The sequence below is a fragment of the Phocoena sinus genome, chromosome 13, assembly GCF_008692025.1.
Source record: "Phocoena sinus isolate mPhoSin1 chromosome 13, mPhoSin1.pri, whole genome shotgun sequence".
NCBI classification, from domain to species: Eukaryota; Metazoa; Chordata; class Mammalia; order Artiodactyla; family Phocoenidae; genus Phocoena; species Phocoena sinus.
The window spans coordinates 19,753,446-19,770,845 of NC_045775.1; the positions used below are offsets into that span (position 1 = coordinate 19,753,446).

A 17,400-nucleotide genomic window follows, 5' to 3' on the forward strand; every position below is an offset into this window, starting at 1 on the left:
CTCCTGAATGGTCACAGAGCAATTAAGAAGTGAGTACCCACTACAGGATGACCACCTGTGTCCCATTCCGGGTCAGGGTTGAGGAAAGGGACCCAGCGTCAAGCTTTTGATATGGGTTTGCATTCTAAAGCAGATGCAAAGCAGTCAGGAGGCACCTCATGGGCCTGAGATACTGGTAAATATTCTAGCTCGAAAAGAAATCAACTGTAGAGAATTTATTTAAAAAATGGACCACCCGGCACCTGAGTGGTCCCTGTGGCTCTCTCCAGCCCCCTTACCACCCTTAGGTGCTGGTAAACAGTGGGAGGCTGTGAGTTTGGAGCCTCTCCTGTGTTTGAAGACGTTGATTGGCAAAGGCCAGCAGAGAGTCAGCCCCGCGGGGCCAGGCAGGGCCCAGGGGACATTCGCACATGCACCTCAGCTGGCCCGAGCACCTGGCTGCTTTGAAGCCACTGGTGCTTTTCACCTGACCGTTCGTTTGAATCTTTCTGCCCTTTAAGAAGAAAGCAGTTCATGGGAGGAACCAGGAGGCGGGGATTCTGCCCTGTCCTCAGGGGCACAGCCTACAAAGTGAGAAGTCAGGGCTGTGGGGGAAGCCGTCACCCAACAGCGTCATCTGTGAGGCCCCGGCCCAGCCCTTCCCCACCTGATCTCCCCATTGGTTGGCACTAAGTGTCCCCCCAAAACCTACCGTTTGCTTACTTCCCCCTTGCCCCTGCTGGCCCTCCAGGCAAGCTGGGATCCCCGTTTCCTGAGCGCGGGGGAGCACTTTTACACCAGAGAAACGTGCGGTTTCTCTTTCACCAGAGCCGCTGCGGCCTCCCCGGGGCCTCAGCTCACTGCTAGGCAGTGTGGGCTCGGCAGGCAGCGTGGGAGCCGCTGCGGGCGGCAGGCTCTCCCCCAGGTGCGGGGGCTTCTCCTGAGGCCCAGAGGGAGAGTGTTCTTTTTTACACCTTGGGGGAAACCAGCTCCCCGGCTCCCATTCTCCTTCCTGCTCCCGTACATCTGGAGTGTTCCAAGCTGCGCCTGACCCTCATGCCTCGTCTTAAGACAACGTGGAGCCAGGCACCGTCCCCCTGCAGGAGCCTTGACCGCCTTCAGAAATGGGAGTCACCGAGGGAGGCGGGTGCATGGAGAGAAGGATGGAGAGCGCCCCATCCCGCTGCTTCACCCTGACTGCTCCCTCACGAGGCTTCCGCGTGACTCTCCGAGCACGGCCATGGGGTGAGCCCACGGCCTCTGCACAGATAGCGGGCAGGGGTCTGCAGGGGCGTGTGTGTTGTGGGTGATGCGAGAGCCAGCTGTGGAGCCTCTCACTTCATTCCAGTCCCTGCCCTTTATAAATATTTATAGCAGTCCTGCTACTAAAAATAACATCCTGGAGCCCAGGGAGGAGGAAAAAATAAATGAAAATCACTGGGAATTGGGATTGATTATCATGTGTGTGGGAGCAGAATGAAACCCGGAGAGGGGAGAGGCTGGGCCACCGTGGCACCGGTACCTGGACGCTGCTCCCTCTGGTGGTCACGGGTCAGGGCGCCTGGCCTGGCTACTCTCCTGCCCTGGCTGGAGGAGGAGGAGGAGGAGGAGGAGGAGAGGGAGGGGGAGGAGGAGGGGAGGGAGGGGGAGGAGGAGGGGAGGGAGGGGAAGGAGGAGGGGAGGGAGGGGAAGGAGGAGGGGAGGGAGGGGAAGGAGGGAAGGAGGGGAGGGAGGGGAAGGAGGGGAGGGAGGGGAAGGAGGAGGGGAGGGAGGGGAAGGAGGAGGGGAGGGAGGGGAGGGAGGAGGGGAGGGAGGGGAGGGAGGGGGGAGGGAGGGGAGGGAGGAGGGGAGGGAGGGGAGGGAGGAGGGGAGGGAGGGGAGGGAGGAGGGGAGGGAGGGGAGGGAGGGGAAGGAGGGAGGGAGGAGGAGAGGGAGGGGAAAGAGGAGGGGAGGAAGGGGAAGGAGGAGGGGAGGGAGGAGGGAGGGGAGGGAGGAGGGAGGGGAAGGAGGAGGGGAGGGAGGGGAGGGAGGGGAAGGAGGGAGGGAGGAGGAGAGGGAGGGGAAAGAGGAGGGGAGGAAGGGGAAGGAGGAGGGGAGGGAGGGGAAGGAGGAGGGGAGGGAGGGGAAGGAGGAGGGGAGGGAGGGGAAGGAGGAGGGGAGGGAGGGGAGGGAGGGGGGAGGGAGGGGAGGGAGGAGGGGAGGGAGGGGAGGGAGGAGGGGAGGGAGGGGAGGGAGGAGGGGAGGGAGGGGAGGGAGGAGGGGAGGGAGGGGAGGGAGGAGGGGAGGGAGGGGAGGGAGGGGAAGGAGGGAGGGAGGAGGAGAGGGAGGGGAAAGAGGAGGGGAGGAAGGGGAAGGAGGAGGGGAGGGAGGAGGGAGGGGAGGGAGGAGGGAGGGGAAGGAGGAGGGGAGGGAGGGGAGGGAGGGGAAGGAGGGAGGGAGGAGGAGAGGGAGGGGAAAGAGGAGGGGAGGAAGGGGAAGGAGGAGGGGAGGGAGGAGGGAGGGGAGGGAGGAGGGGAGGGAGGGGAAGGAGGAGGGGAGGGAGGGGAGGGAGGGGAAGGAGGGAGGGAGGAGGAGGGAGGGGAAAGAGGAGGGGAGGAAGGGGAAGGAGGAGGGGAGGGAGGGGAAGGAGGAGGGGAGGGAGGGGAGGGAGGGGGGAGGGAGGGGAGGGAGGAGGGGAGGGAGGGGAAGGAGGAGGGGAGGGAGGGGAGGGAGGGGGGAGGGAGGGGAGGGAGGAGGGGAGGGAGGGGAGGGAGGAGGGGAGGGAGGGGAGGGAGGAGGGGAGGGAGGGGAGGGAGGAGGGGAGGGAGGGGAGGGAGGAGGGGAGGGAGGGGAGGGAGGGGAAGGAGGAAGGGAGGAGGAGAGGGAGGGGAAAGAGGAGGGGAGGAAGGGGAAGGAGGAGGGGAGGGAGGAGGGAGGGGAAGGAGGAGGGGAGGGAGGGGAAGGAGGAGGGGAGGGAGGAGGAGGAGGGGGAGGAAGAGGAAGAGGAGGGGAAGGAAGAGGAGGGGAAGGAGGAGGAGGAGGAGGAGGGGAAGGAGGAGGAGACGGAGGGGAAGGAGGAGGAGAGGGAGGGGAAGGACGAGGGGAAGGACGAGGGGAAGGAAGGGAAGGAGGAGGGGTGGGAGGAGGAGAGGGAAGGTAAGGAGGAGGGGAGGGAGGAGGAGAGGGAGGGGAAGGAGGAGGGGAGGGAGTAGGGGAAGGAGGGGAAGGAGGAGGAGGAGAAGGAGGAGGGGAAGGAGGAGAAGGAGGAGAAGGAGGAGGGGAAGGAGGAGGGTAGGGAGGGGAAGGAGGAGGGGAGGGAGGAGGAGAGGGAGGGGAAGGAGGAGGGGAAGGAGTAGGAGACGGAGGGGAAGGAGGAGGAGAGGGAGGGGAAGGAGGAGGACAGGGAGGGGAAGGAGGAAGAGAGGGAGGGGAAGGAGGAGGAGGAGGGGAAGGAGAGGAGGGAGGAGGGGAAGAAGGGGAAGGACAAGAAGGAGGGGAAGGAGGGGAAGGAGAGGGAGGAGGGGAAGGAGGGGAAGGAGGGGAGGGAAAGGAGGGGAAGGATGAGAAGGAGGGGAAGGATGAGAAGGAGGGGAAGGAGGGAAAGGAGGGGAAGGAGGAGGGGAAGGAGGGAAAGGAGGGGAAGGAGGAGGGGAAGGTGGGGAAGGAGGGGAAGGAGGGAAAGGAGGTGAAGGAGGGGAAGGAGGAGGAGGAGGGGAAGGAGGGGAAGGAGGAGGAGAAGGAGCAGGGGAAGGAGCAGGGGAAGGAGGGGAAGGAGGAGATTCGTCGGGCTGCAGTGTAGAGCTCTCTCCCTGCTCCCACTTCCCGCCTGGGCTGCAGTGCAGGCATCAAACAGGGCGGAAGGCTCAGCAGAGAGAAAGGCAGGAGGCTATTTTTAGCACCGTGGCCAGGGTGTGAATGTTGGTAGAACTGAGCAGGGCCTGAAGCTGTCTGCATGATTGAGGGAAGAAAACCTGTTGGTTTTAAAGGTCAGAGGTCAGGTGGAAAGTTGTGCCCCCATCCTGGGGAGCACCCCGAGTGCTGGCGAGACGCCAGCAAGAACTCTACCAGGTCACACACACAGGAGATTCGTGCTGTTTCTTTTCCCTTTTCAACCTCCAGTAAACTCCTGTTGCAGCGATGAGACCGTGCCCGGAGGGGAGTGAAGATGCCAGCTCATGCAGGACTGGGCGAGGTGGGGGGGGGGGTGCCCGAGGCAGCACCAGCAGTCCCTCCCACTTCCCACCGTCTGGGCTCCCCTCGCCCCAGCGGGTGGTGACGTCTGGCAGCCTGCAAGCCTGGTCCAGGTGAGCAGCGGAGAGACGGACAGGAATGCGCCTCTGGGGGAACACCTCGCCTTCCTCCTGTCGGTGCCAGCTCACTCCACGTCCCCTGTGCCTGTGCAGGACAGACGCACTGTGACTCCCGGGCACTGCCAAGAGTCTCCGAGCAAAGGCTGCTGACGTCTGCTGGGGACAAGACAATGTGCAAGGATGGCGCTGTTGGGACGCTTACCTTTCAACTCGGGATATGCCAAGAGTGACAATACTCACACCCCCTTTCAGGGAAGGGGGCATTCTCTTTTCTGGGGGTATCTCGAGTCTTTGGAGTCCTTGCTTAGGTCACAGGGTCAGGAAGTGTTTCCAGGAAAGAAAGAACTGTGTTCACAGTGCAAGGTTTGGAATGTGGTGGTTTCATGGGAAGAAGAATCGTGACTGAGGAGAAGGGCAGAGATGTGCTGAGAAGCGCTGCGTGGAAGGGGAGAAAGCCTAGCCGCGTGCCCGAGGACAGCAGAACTTAAGGGTCCACCTGAGTGTGCAGGCTTTCCATTTGACTCTCCACTAGTGGTGAGTTTCTCAATATTCCTCCTGGGGTCAGAGGACCCAGCTCCGATTCCAGTTCCGGCACCGAGCTCCTGGGTGGTGGGCCTTAGTTTCCTCATGTGCACGAAGAGTGGTGGGCCAGGTGGCAGACACGCCTCTCCTCGTCCCCCAGTTCCTGTGTGCCCCGAGGAGAGGGGCTCTGACAGGCTCCCCGAGGGCAAGTCAGCTCCTGACTGCCTCGTGGCTGCGGCAGCCAAGGCCTGCTGTCAGGAAGGGCCTCGTCTGCATGCGCAGTGAGTTCAGGGAGAAGCCTGCCCCAGCCTTGGAGGGTCCGTGGTTTCCAGGGCAGCGAGACAATTTCCACAGCTCGCACTGCCCATCTTTAGCTTGCACGATCCCTGAGTCAGTGGAGGCTCAGAGACAGCAGGTCCTGGAGTGCCAGCAGGACAGAACCAACGGGTTGGTGCAGACGGGGGAAGGCGGGGGTGTCAGGAAAAGCCCGGAGGCTGCTCCAGGATAATACTGCTGAGAAGGGCCTGGGAAAGTTCCTTTTCTGGATCGTGGGCTGCAGCCCTGGCTTTTCTGCCTGGAAGATCTGTAACTGAGGAAGATGGCCTAACTTTTAAACACAAGAGGTGGGGGGCGGAGGGAAGAAAAGACTGAAAAATAAAGAGAAATGTCAAGGCTGCACCAAAGGCATCTATCCTTGAAAGAACCCTTCTCTTGAACCGATTAGTTGTCCAATCATTTTCGTCCCTTCCTTTCAGTGTGCAGTGCATGCCCCGAAACTGCAATACCTTGGAACTGGAACTAGATAAAAGTTAAGGTCCTGAGATGGAAAAGCGTGAAAGACTAATCCCTAAAGGCAACGGGCATTTGCCTGTGAGGAAATCTGTACTTCTATCAATTTTTTTTAGGAAGTGAGAAGGTGCAGCTTGGCCAGGCATCACGGGAAATGACTTGGTCGGCTTGGCAGAGTCAGTGTGATCCCGCGCTGGCTGTGGTTTGGACCCCCAGAGAGAAATGATAGTGGCTGGGGGAAATCAGGAGCAAGGAGGCAGCGGCAGCCCTGGGATTGACCTCTGACGCCCGCTCCCAGAGCCGGTTTCAGCCAGTGGCGTCTGGTCTGCCACCTGCATCCCAACACAGGTGACACCAAGGCCTGCCCGAGGCCCAGGCCCACAGCAGTGCAGGACGGGTCTGGGCCTGGAAATGCGGCCCAGCCGGTATGCTGGCGGGGCTGAGCAGAGAGGAGGAGCAGCTGGGCTCATAAAGGAAACCCCAACTTGGATCTCACGTGTCGGGGTGGCTCTGGCTTGGGAAGTGTGACGGAGGAAAGGGAGGAGGGAATGGGGCCGTGGGGCGGGCGGAGAACACCGTACTCACCCGCGTTTCCTCTCTGTCCCGGCTCCTCCACTAACCTGTGCAGCACAGACACAAACGATACGCTGAGGTCACAGTCGGGGTCTCTTCGCCACCCGGATGTCCACCTGGGGCCTCCCTGACCCATGGGCTCCTGGGCTTGCCTCTCCCCTTTTGCTCCTCGTAGGTCGACTTTGCCCGACCGGGTATGAAAACAGAGGGGAGTCACCCAACCTAAAACCAGCAACTGCAACTGACCTGACAGAGCCATGGAAACAAGCGCCTCTCAGGAGGAGGAGGATAGTGCTACTAAAATAGAAAGGAATCTACCTTAAACCTAGGGGGCAGTTACATCAGGGGGCACAGTCCGTGTGGTTCTGAAAGCGAACAAGGTGAAAACGGTCTAAACTATGAGAGGAGCAGCAGTTCCTTCCCGCAGACGTATCTGCTTGGGATGCTAAATCACACCCTTGTTCACCCTGAAATCTTGAACGATCGCCTGGACCCTCAAAAGCCTGTATCTATTCTCACCAAGGACCACTGCTGTCAGTCTACCAGACACGCACTAGCGTTAGGTGTGCAAACTGGATTTATAGCTCCCAACACCGTGGGGGCAGGTTCTGGGAGAGGTGACTCTGAAGGACACAGGGACATAAAATGCCGTGGAGCAGCTGAGACGAATTTAGGGCTCTGAAGTAATATGGGGCAAGTTATGTCAGCCTGCGTTTCATCTATGTAGTCTTGGTTGTAAGTACTGACTCCTCAAGGTGAGGGGATGCAAAGTGGGAATCCAGCGGAGCAGAAGCATTCCCCAGGGTGCAGCCAGACAGGGAGCCAGGGTAGGCAGGGAGGGGCCGAGGCAGAGGTGAATGTGGTTGGGAAGCGTGGCTGAGTCGTGGGTTCTTCAAAAGTGCCCATTTGGCTCTCACAGTTTTTGCACTGGGCAGACTACGCCTGACAGGCTGCTGACCCAGTTGTGTTTGTATTATGTCAGCATGATTTCAACCCCAAAGAAGCAAGTCGCTCTCTCTTTCTGGTTGATACTTATTGCCCTCTAATGCCTAGGTGACAGTAGTTACGGCTACCTCAGTCTATAGTAAAATCTCACGCGTAGATCACAGTGGAGAATCAGACGGTCCGTCCATGGTTTTAGAACTATACCCACATAAGAGCCACACGTTAACTATAGGGACATATCCTAGGACCTTATACAATGTTGAGAGTCAAACATCCTTTGTAAACCCTACCCATCTCTCACCCCAACAACTCTTAATACTCTTCCCCTTGGGGATGACACCTAAAAGCCACAGAAACAGAAATTCAGGCGTTCTCACGAAAAGATTTCACATAGACATACAAAGCAAGAGGTGCAAAGAAAGAAGAGATGTTGACAGGGCAACACAGGTGCCAAGACAGAGGGACCCTGAGGGTACCGGCTACCAGACAAGGGAAACCATACCCAGTCCATGTGTGAGACAGAGCCTACATCCAGACTTGAACCAGGTCTAAGTCTGTGGTCAGGGCAAGGTCCCAGTGGTCAAGGCACAGTCCTCTGTGTGCTTCGGGGGAGCGGGGCAGACTGAGGAAAGGCCATGGGAAAAGCTATTGGGAAGGGAGGGGGGTATAAGGGAAGAGAGGCCAAAGAAGCAGCTGTTATGTCTTCAGCCAAGAACATTCCACATGAATGCTGGGATCTGGTGGGACCGTGTGTGCGTGCATGCATGTGTTTGCAGCATGTGTTTACATAAGCGTAAATCTATCTCTGTGTGTCTCCTCTTCTCTTCACCTCTTGCACTACAACCCTCCTGCCTTATTCCTAGTCCCCCATCGGTATGCGGAAGTCCGTCTTCTCTCCATTTCTTTGCCGCATTTCTAGATGTTTCAAACACCGCTGCCCTCTACTGCTGACCTTTTGACGGCCATGCCAAATACATCATTCTCAGCAATTCATCATAGCTATCGTCCACTTTCTCCCAGGCCTTGCTCTGACTCACTCGATGATTTCAGCACCTGGAGTACATTCTTCTTCTCTCCGTTTCTTCCTTGGCAATTCCAGTGTCCTTGCTGACAAACTTCAAAGACCTCACTCTCTTATCCACACCAGCCACTATGGGTAAAAGCTCTGGACACACCCCTCCCAAGATGCTCCCCCTTTCCCATCACAACTTCCTTTCCCGTATCCACTTCTTTCCACCCTTCCTTAAGACTTCTCTCCCTTCACGTGGTCTCGCAGTCGGCTCAGACTGAAGCATGGGCACTGGTGTTAGAGACACCTGGGCTGAGTCCAGGCTCTGCCACTTACTGCCTCACGTTGTTTAACCACCCTGAGCCCTGTCTAGAAGCCTTTCCTCATGGGGCCGTGGAATCAAACAGGAAGAGTGTGTTACGTGCAGAGCATTTAGCAGGGACCCGAGAGAGCTGGGCCGGCTCCACCTCAGGCTCCACAGCCTCCTCCGGGCAGCCACCCACTTCTCTCCCTGACAAAGCGCTCTGCTGCACCAGCCTGTTTATTTCCTTACGTTTATGAACCTACTGACATCCCACTACATGCCAGGCACTGTTCTAGGCCCTGGGGATACAACCTGAACAAAACAGACCGAAGTCTCCACCTTGCGGAGCTTATATTTTGAAGGAATCCAGCAACTGGACATATTAATACATCACAGAAATAACAGCTAACTCTCAAATGTCCAAAGAGAAATGTGTTATCTGTTCAGGGCAACATAGAAACATGAAGATTAAGAGGATGAAGTTTGGAGTGAGAAAGACCTAGCTCAAATCCAATCTTTACCACTTAATAGCTAGTTGATCTAACTTTCTCTGCACCTATTTCCTCACTGGTAAAGTGGGGATATCATTATATTACATATCTCACCAGGTCGTTGAGGACTGAATGAGATTATACATGGAAATCAGTTAGCACAGCTCTTTTGAACATACATTATTTTTAAGAAGGTTTTATATACAATAAAATGAGGAAGCATTACTGTCCCGTGCTGATACCCTTCTGTGTTGCTTTTAATTCCTCCGAGAAGCCACAAAACCATCTGGCTCTTCTGTCCACAATCATCTCTGCCTTTTCAGAAACTCTTCTTGTATTTATAATCATACGCTCAAAGTTCGATGACTAACTTTTCCTGCCACTTCCTTTTATCTCCTATTTATTTTGCATATCTTAATTTTGCTCTCCTCACTATATTATAAACTCCTTGAGGCAAGGGGTCACGTCTGGTGTTTTAATTGTATCTACTTCCTGTATCCCATCCGTCTATCATAGTGTCAGGAGATCAGAAAGCTTTTGTTGATCCACTGACACAACCACCTCTAGGGAAAAACTTGATGGTCAGTTGGGAAAAGTAGGGAGAAGGATCCGTGGAGGTCTGAAAGCTCTGGGGAAAGGTGGCAGCAGGAAGGAAGGCAGAAACAAAGGGGAGAGGGGGATTCCGTTCAGGGGCTAGGGCTCTGGCTCCCATTCAGACTAGGGGTCCTGGAGCTGCCTTTAGCTCTGTCTTTCCCATTCTGCATCTTCTCTTCTTCTTCCTCTGCACCTTCCCCTGCTGTGAAAACAAGTCCAAGGAGGCCAGTGACCCTTCGGCACAGTAGAAGCATAGGAGGAGGGAGAAGCGAGTAGCTTAGGAGGCTTGGCATGAAACCCTAGCTAAAAGCTCATGGCTTCAGGTCTCCAAGGGTGCTGAAATCACCTAGTCTGCACCCTGTGTGGTCCATGCTGCAGCATCATGTCCCCATAAGCCCTGAGCCCAGAGCAGTGCAGTCTGATGTCACCCACCCAGCTTCTGGCTCTATTGCTGGCTTCTCTAAGGTGATGATATCTACTAGGTATATGGCTAATACCTTGCATTCAGGTTCAAGAAAACAATGATAAAAGTGTACAGCAGGGAATACCTAGATGAACACTGGCTTTTGTGAAAAACAAAACAAACATACAAAAACCTGGTTTTAGCTGATGACAAACTTAAAATGCCTGAACAGTGCAAAGTGACTGTGTGGAAAAAAGCTAATGCCATCTAAGGTTACTTTCCCTGGGGCCTGCTCAGGGAGATGGCAGAGCTCACTGTGCTGGGGGTGGAGTGGGGGTCAGGGGGAAGACCCCTTGCAATGTGGAGACGTGCTCAGCCCTGGAAACGCACTTTGAACCAGGGCCCTGCAACACTTGGGCACACGGGATGGTCAAGTGAAACCCACGTCACATGAGGAATGGCTGAAGGAACTGTGAACGGCTGCCTAAAGAGGAGAGGCTGCGGGAGAGCCACGTGATCTGCCATCAAATACTGGAAAGGCTGACATGAGAGGAGGGACTGAGCTCACTCTGGGTAGCTTTAGAGGGTGGAATGAGGATCAATTTGCTATAGAAAGGCAGATTTTGGCTCCCTGATAAGGAAGAACTTCCCAGTGAGGAGAGCTGGTCATGAATGAACTCGCTGGGAATATTCAAACAGAGGATTTTTATATCAGGCAGCAAGCTGGATGAAATGACTTCCAAGATCCTTTCCAACTCTAAGAGTCCATTATTTGTGAAAAGATTTCAGAAAAGACGAGGAGGGCAAGCTATGGATATAAACAGCATGTCCACGCCGTACAGAATACATGGAAGATAATTTGGGCACCTACTCTCATCCTCAAGAAAATCTCGACAGTGATGGTAAAAACAGGTTGGGGACTTCCTGGGGACACAGTGGTTAAGAATCCGCCTGCCAATGCAGGGGACGTGGGTTCGAGCCCTGGTCCAGGAAGATCCCACATGCTACGGAGCAACTAAGCCCGTGCGTCACAACTACTGAGCCTGCGCTCTAGAGCCCGCGAGCCACAACTACTGAGCCTGCATGCTGCAACTACCGAAGCCCGCCCGCCCTAGAGCCCGTGCACCGCAACTACTGAAGTCTGTGCACCTAGAGCCCGCACTCCACAACAAGAGAAGCCACCACCATGAGAAGCCCGCGCACCGCAACAGAGAGTAGCCCCCACTCGCCACAGCTAGAGAAAGCCCGCGTGCAGCAATGAAGACCCAATGCAGCCAAAAACATAAATTAAAAAAATTTTAAAAAAAACACACGCTGGTGTTGGGCTCTACCACTCACTGAGAAACTGGCAGCCTTGCATGTAAAGGGAGTTTACCTCTGTGTTTGATAGAGATACTGGGCCTTGTGTGGGGCTAGTCCACATCTACCGTGGACTTAGAGTGGAGCATCAGTGAAAGGGGCCCTCGTGGGATTGCAGACATGATCCCTTGTCCTGTGCGGGGATAAGGACAGTGTGGTGGTAAGAGCATCGGCTTAATGTTCAGACCTAAGCTCTAGGACCAGCTTTGCCCCTTAAAGCTGTGTAACTTTAGGCAAATCTCCTTTCTGATAATCACTCACTGCATTTCTAAAGTAAGGGGAGTGGACAATGTGATCTCTAAGGTACCTTTCAAATATATTACATGGTTTTGTTAAAACTATCCTTTCTGGGCTTCCCTGGTGGCGCAGTGGTTGAGAGTCCGCCTGCCGATGCAGGGGACACGGGTTCGTGCCCCGGTACGGGAAGATCCCACATGCCGCGGAGTGGCTGGGCCCGTGAGCCATGGCCGCTGAGCCTGCGCGTCCGGAGCCTGTGCTCCGCAACGGGCGAAGCCACAGCGGTGAGAGGCCTGTGTACCGCAAAAAAAAAAAAAAAAAAAAAAAACTATCCTTTCTTACTAGGAGAGATTGCTGAGTATCCCCATACCCTTACTTATGAAGCTGTTTGGTCTCTATGTGCTTTGTGTTTAATGATGTCTAGTTACCTCCCAAACTAGTGTGATGAGCTCACGAACCACTCATTTGGCACAAAACCTAATACGTGGCCACGAGGCATGAGTGTGGTTCATTTCCATGCCTGAAATCCCCTAAGAAATTCCCTCCAGAAGTGGGATTTCTGGCATCTGTGGGAGCTATGTTAGGGAAGGGACTTTCTAATCGCCCATGAGGTCATCTCAAAGGTGGTCATCTCTTCCGTTTATGTGTGTGTGGAGGGGAGCAGTGCTTCTAAAAGGGCTTGAGAAATGGTACCAGAACGGAGACAGTGTTACTGTAATGCTGACTGAACAGGAGAACTGGCATCTTAACTGAAAAAAACAACACAGGCCACATACTTATTCTCTTCTAAATGAAAACAGCAGATCTGAGAGCGAAGCCGTGGGCCAGACCTCGGCCTGGTCCCATGACAACACTAAAGGCATATGCTTTCTCCTACAAAGGTCTGAAGGAGTACACAAGGCTCGCCTTCCCTAAGCGCATGCACAGATGATTTCAATGTATTGTGTTTCAGTAAGTACATGTGTCTGAACGGCCCACAGAAAACCTGCTTTATATTTCTATTCAGTAACCTTGTTAAGCTAGTTCAAGGTATCCAAAAGCATTACATTAGGTGGAAAGACACAAAAGAGGGCCACCTGTATGAGTGACCCACAGCACTTAGGAAGGGAATGTGTTTGTTTAATATATAACACGGGAATCTGACCACCATAAAAAAGATTAGCAAAATACCTGACGGCTTCAAAACTGATGGAATCATGGGGATTCTTGAAGACATGCTGATAATGGGAATGGCCTTCTATTTTTTTCTCCTTCCCGGGTATTATGTAAGGGGAAATATGCCATGAGGTAAGGGTCTCTGGAAAATCACTGAAATAGCTAAGAGACAGACAGACTGAGAAAGAAGTCATAGATAAGACTGAACACGAGGAACGAAGGAAGCAACAGACTCAGGTCATGAACTTCCAGTGAAATCAGAGCCTCGTCATGGACAAAAGGAGAGAACAGGGTTTCAAAACCAAATCAAATAGGAGAGAGCAGAAAGGCGGCCGGGAGCAAGTCCAGCAGCTTTTGCAGCTGATGCGGTTCCAGTCATCCAGGAACGCTCTGCAGCGAGACAGCTGAGCAGGCCTAAGGAAAGAGCAGCTGTGGAGGAAGCACAGATGGAAGGCAAATTAAGGGAGGAAGGGGCCTAACTGAGCTGGATTTCTTTAAGGTCGGAATTGTGTTTGCTCCACAGGGCACACTCTTAAGAGGAACCTAAACGTGTGATTCTCTCTATGTGATCACGTGTGGGAGAGAGGCTCCCAGGATGAAGGCATCCAGCGCATCCCTGGAAGGCAAGACGACCGCGTGGTGAAATTAGGGAGACGCTTTACCACGCAGTGAGGCGGCGAGGAGGGCGCGGAGGGGGAGGTGGGAGGCTGGGCGGGCGCTGTGGGCGTCACCTGAGTGGAGCTCCTTCACCAGGGATGACATGGTGCTGGTGATGGAGTCAGCGGCCACCAGCAGGTCATTGCGGAGGTCTCTCCTTGTACCTGAGGGCAGTCAGAGCAGATGGCGATGCCACGTGGGTCGGGGGGAGAGAGCTGAGTGAACGCCTGGGTCGGTGGGGCCCTGGGACTCAGGGCAGAACTCCTAGGGGGAGATGGGCCGAGCAGCGCTGCCCGCTCCCAGGCCGTCGGGAGCACCAGTACCCAGGTCTGTCTGTGGTCCTCCTCCCTCTTCTCTACCTGAAGAGCAGGACCCTGTCAACTCCATACTTCTCAGCCACAATCAAAGGAGGTGGATTCTAGAACAAATGCTCAGGCAGGACTTACTCGCCAGCTCCACCTCCCTGCTCTTGTCTCCGCCCCAAGAAGACTTCCTGAGCTGCCTTGTCTTCCCCCAACCACATAACATCGCTGGCCATTAGCTCCACAGACAAGGAGGCTTCAGCAAGGTCCTGTTTCGAGTTCCACTCCTTCTCTTGTTTGCTCTAAGGACTTTCCAGGCCGAGCGCCCGACTTCGGGGATGCTTCCATCCAATTCCTCCGGAGGAGGCAAAGCCCAGAGGACAAGGCACTTCCCACAACCCAGAAAAAAGAGCACAGAAGCCCAGGAGGCCTGTACTTCGCACATGTACAAAGCCTGCAGACCTCCTGTTGCAGACCAGCCCATCTAATGAGAAGGGGTCAGCGCTTGACTTATTTTTACTGTATGTGAAAATCTGATCATTTAAAGCGAAGTGCACAAAAGAAAAGAAACTGGGAAAACCTCAGTAGGAATCTTGTCCACGTTTCCAAACCCCCTCAGCGCTCCATTATACTCTGCTCCCGGACTCACCCTGGGCGAAGGCCTCCTGCACGTCCCCGCCAACTCCGCTCAGCGGGTCCTGCGGGCAGTGGGTGGGTGTGGAGCCAGCGGAGGTGGGGTGCACGGGCATGGGCATCGGGCGGCTGCCTCCGTGAGTGGGCGACGTCTGTGGCGATCCTGTGGCCTGAGCCTGGGAGAATCAAAGAGATAAAACATGTCAACTCAGGTGCCTTACCTCTTTGAGGAAGGGGAAAGTCCTTTTTTTCAGTCAACCTGAGCCAGCCCAGGGCTTCAGTTCAGTGGTGCAATGCAGTGCACAATCACATTTGAAAGGAAGGAGTCAGGCTGCCTCCAGCACTGGTGAGAGGAAGAAAAGGGAAGGAAAGGGAGAGAACAAAGGGGGAGGAGGGAGAAGAGGCAGCAGGAACACTGAAGAACGGACTAAAAGCGGGAGGGAAAGGGGTAGAGGCGTGCACAGGGAGGGGGCGCCTTCCAGGTGGACAGATGGAGCAGAGTGGCTGGTTGGAGGATCTGCGAGGGGCTGGGGCCACACAGCTGGGAAATAATATACAAACACCTTTGAGTTTTGTTTGCAAACACATTCAGGTGCATTATTTCATTTGATCCTCATAACAACTTGTGAGTAGAAGGGGCACATGTTTTTTTGCATCCATTTTACAGAAGAAAAACAAGGATGAAGAGAGGAAGAGCTCTGTGTCAGGCTGCACATCTCATCAGCGGGAGATGCTGGAACAAGCCCTTCTACTTTAAGGGCAATGACACGTGTTCTGCGCCTCTGCAGCTGCCAGGCCACAGGGAGCGCGCCTGAGTTTGTGGGTCAGGAGTCTAGCTGCAGGCTGTTCCCAGGAGCCTGGTCATCTGGCCCGTCGTGCTACACTCGTCAAGCACACACAGTGAGGTGTGTCTTCTGTGAGCCATCCCGTGGGGACTAGGTGAGAATGGACACACATTTAGTGGAAACCAAACTTTCCTTGTGAGGCTCTGCCTCAGTTTTGGAGAAAGCGTGGAGCAATGGGATAAAATTTAAAAACTCCGGTTAAAGGGAGCTCGCTGAGATTTGGGCTCTGCTGCTCTTCAGAGGAAGGGCAACTGAGGGTGGCACATAGACCGGGGTTTTCTTTGGAAGCAAAACTGGGAAAATATAAGCCAAAGTGTGCAAATGAGTTCAAAGGAAGATAATTATCTTTTGGGATCTGGCTCAGAAACCCCACGTACAAACAGAACCTGCCACCTCGAACAGGCTGACAGGCTGTGTGCACAAAGCCCCAGCTCAATGCTTCACCCAGGGTGAGCACCGGACCAAACGGAAACGATCTGTTCTCCATCGTTCTTGCTTTGATTCGTGTCTGTGTGTTTTAATTTGAGAAACTTAAAAAAATACAGAAAGCTTAAAAGTGGAACATAATAGACCACTCAAATTGATAATTAATATTGTGTCAAATTTATTCCAACCTAAAAACACAGCAGATAAATCTGAAGACCCCTTTCACTACTAATTCTTTCCAGTCCCCTCCTCTCTTCCCTTCAGAGGCAGCCACTGTCAAAGGTTTCGGCGTGAAACTTTTTACCTATGGGTACATATGTAATTATGAATAATATATGATATTTCGTGCCTTTAAATTTTGCATGAACGGGTATCATACTGCACATATCATTTTGCAACTTGCTTTTATCATCTAGCATACTTTAAAAAATGTTATTGAAGTATAGTTGATTTACAATGTTGTGTTTAATTTCTGCTGTACAGCAAAGTTAGCATACTTTTTGAGATCGTTCCATGATAAAAATAAATATGAACTTAGACTCTTACCTCACATTATATACAAAAACTAACTTAAAATGGATCATTCCAAATATAAGAACTAAAATTATAAAACTCTTAGAGGGAAAGATTAGACAATGACTTTTCAGATATGACACAAAAAGTATATACTACAAAAGAAAAACATAAATTCGGCTTCATTAAAATTAAAAACTATTTTTAAAGGACACCTTTAAGAAAGTGAGAAAAACTCAGAGGATGGGAAAAATTTTTGCAAATCATATATCTCATAAGGGACTTATATTAGGAATATCTACACAACATGGTAAATCAACTATACTTCAATTAAAAAATTAATTAAAAAAAGAATATATAAAGATCTCTTGGGACTTCCCTGGTGGTCCAGTGGGTAAGACTTTGTGCTCCCAATGCATGGGGCCCGGTTTTGATCCCTGGTCGGGGAACTAGATCCCACATGCATGCCACAACTAAGAGTCTGCGTGCTGCAACTAAGAAGTCCGCAAGCTGCAAGGAAGATCCCGTGTACCGCAACTAAGATCTGGTGCAGCCTAAATAAATAAATAAATATTTTTTAAAAAAGATCTCTTACACTCAATAATCAAAGGACAGGTAACCTAATTTAAAAACAGGCAAAGGATCTGAATGGACATTTCTCTAAAGAAGATATGCAAATATCCAATAAGCATATGAAAAGATGCTCAATATTATTGGCCATTAGGGAAATGCAAATCAAAACCATAATGAGCAGGACTTCCCTGGTGGTGCAGTGGTTAAGAATCCACCTGCCAATGTAGGGGACACAGGTTTGATCCCTGGTCCAGGAAGATCCCACATGCCGCGGAGCAACTAAGCCCGTGCGCCACAACTACTAAAGCCCATGCACTCTAGGGCCCGCGTGCCACAACTACTGAAGCCCACACACCTAGAGCCCGTGCTCTGCAACAAGAGAAGCCACCGCGATGACCGTGTGCCGCAACGAAGAGTAGCCCCTGCTCGCCGCAGCTAGAGAAAGGCTGCACGCTGCAACGAAGACCCAATGCATCCAAAAAACAAAACAAACACAAAACCCAAAAAACCACAATGAGCTACAACTTCACACCCACTAAGATGGCTATAATAAAAAAGACAGATAATAACAAGTGTTGACAAGAATGTGGAGAAATCGAAACGCTCATAAACTGCTGGTAGGAATATAAAACTGGTGCAGCTGCTTTAGAAAACAGTTTGGCAGTTCCTCAAAAGTTTAAACACTCACTACCATATGACCCAACAATTCCACTCCTACATGTATATACTAGAGATAAAATGAAAATCTATGTATACACAAAAATTTGTACACAAATGTTCATAGCAGCATTATATATAATAG

General features: G+C 53.1%; 1 protein-coding gene and 1 long non-coding RNA gene across 10 annotated transcripts in view; both read right to left on the reverse strand.

Annotated features, from left to right (window-relative positions):
- Positions 1-200: 200 nt before the first annotated feature.
- On the reverse strand, positions 201-1,605 carry LOC116764451. The gene is made up of 2 exons (XR_004352887.1): positions 1,502-1,605; positions 201-563 (listed from the first exon to the last, which is right to left on the reverse strand). It is a non-coding gene; the product is annotated as an uncharacterized LOC116764451 (long non-coding RNA).
- A 2,433-nt stretch (positions 1,606-4,038) lies between these two features.
- The window catches only part of DTNB (dystrobrevin beta), a 248,412-nt gene continuing 235,050 nt past the window's right edge, over positions 4,039-17,400 (reverse strand). For 3 of the 9 annotated variants that reach the window (XM_032652769.1, XM_032652764.1, XM_032652770.1), the window contains 3 exons: positions 14,258-14,417; positions 13,381-13,470; positions 4,039-4,353 (listed from right to left, as the gene is read on the reverse strand). In XM_032652769.1, coding sequence (XP_032508660.1) covers positions 4,334-4,353; positions 13,381-13,470; positions 14,258-14,417 — 270 coding nt within the window. In that variant the 3' untranslated portion in view covers positions 4,039-4,333. Of the gene's footprint in view, positions 5,380-6,164; positions 6,200-13,380; positions 13,471-14,257; positions 14,418-17,400 lie in introns of all 9 variants that reach the window. The other 6 variants (XR_004352834.1, XR_004352832.1, XR_004352833.1 and 3 more) reach the window with 6 other exon arrangements.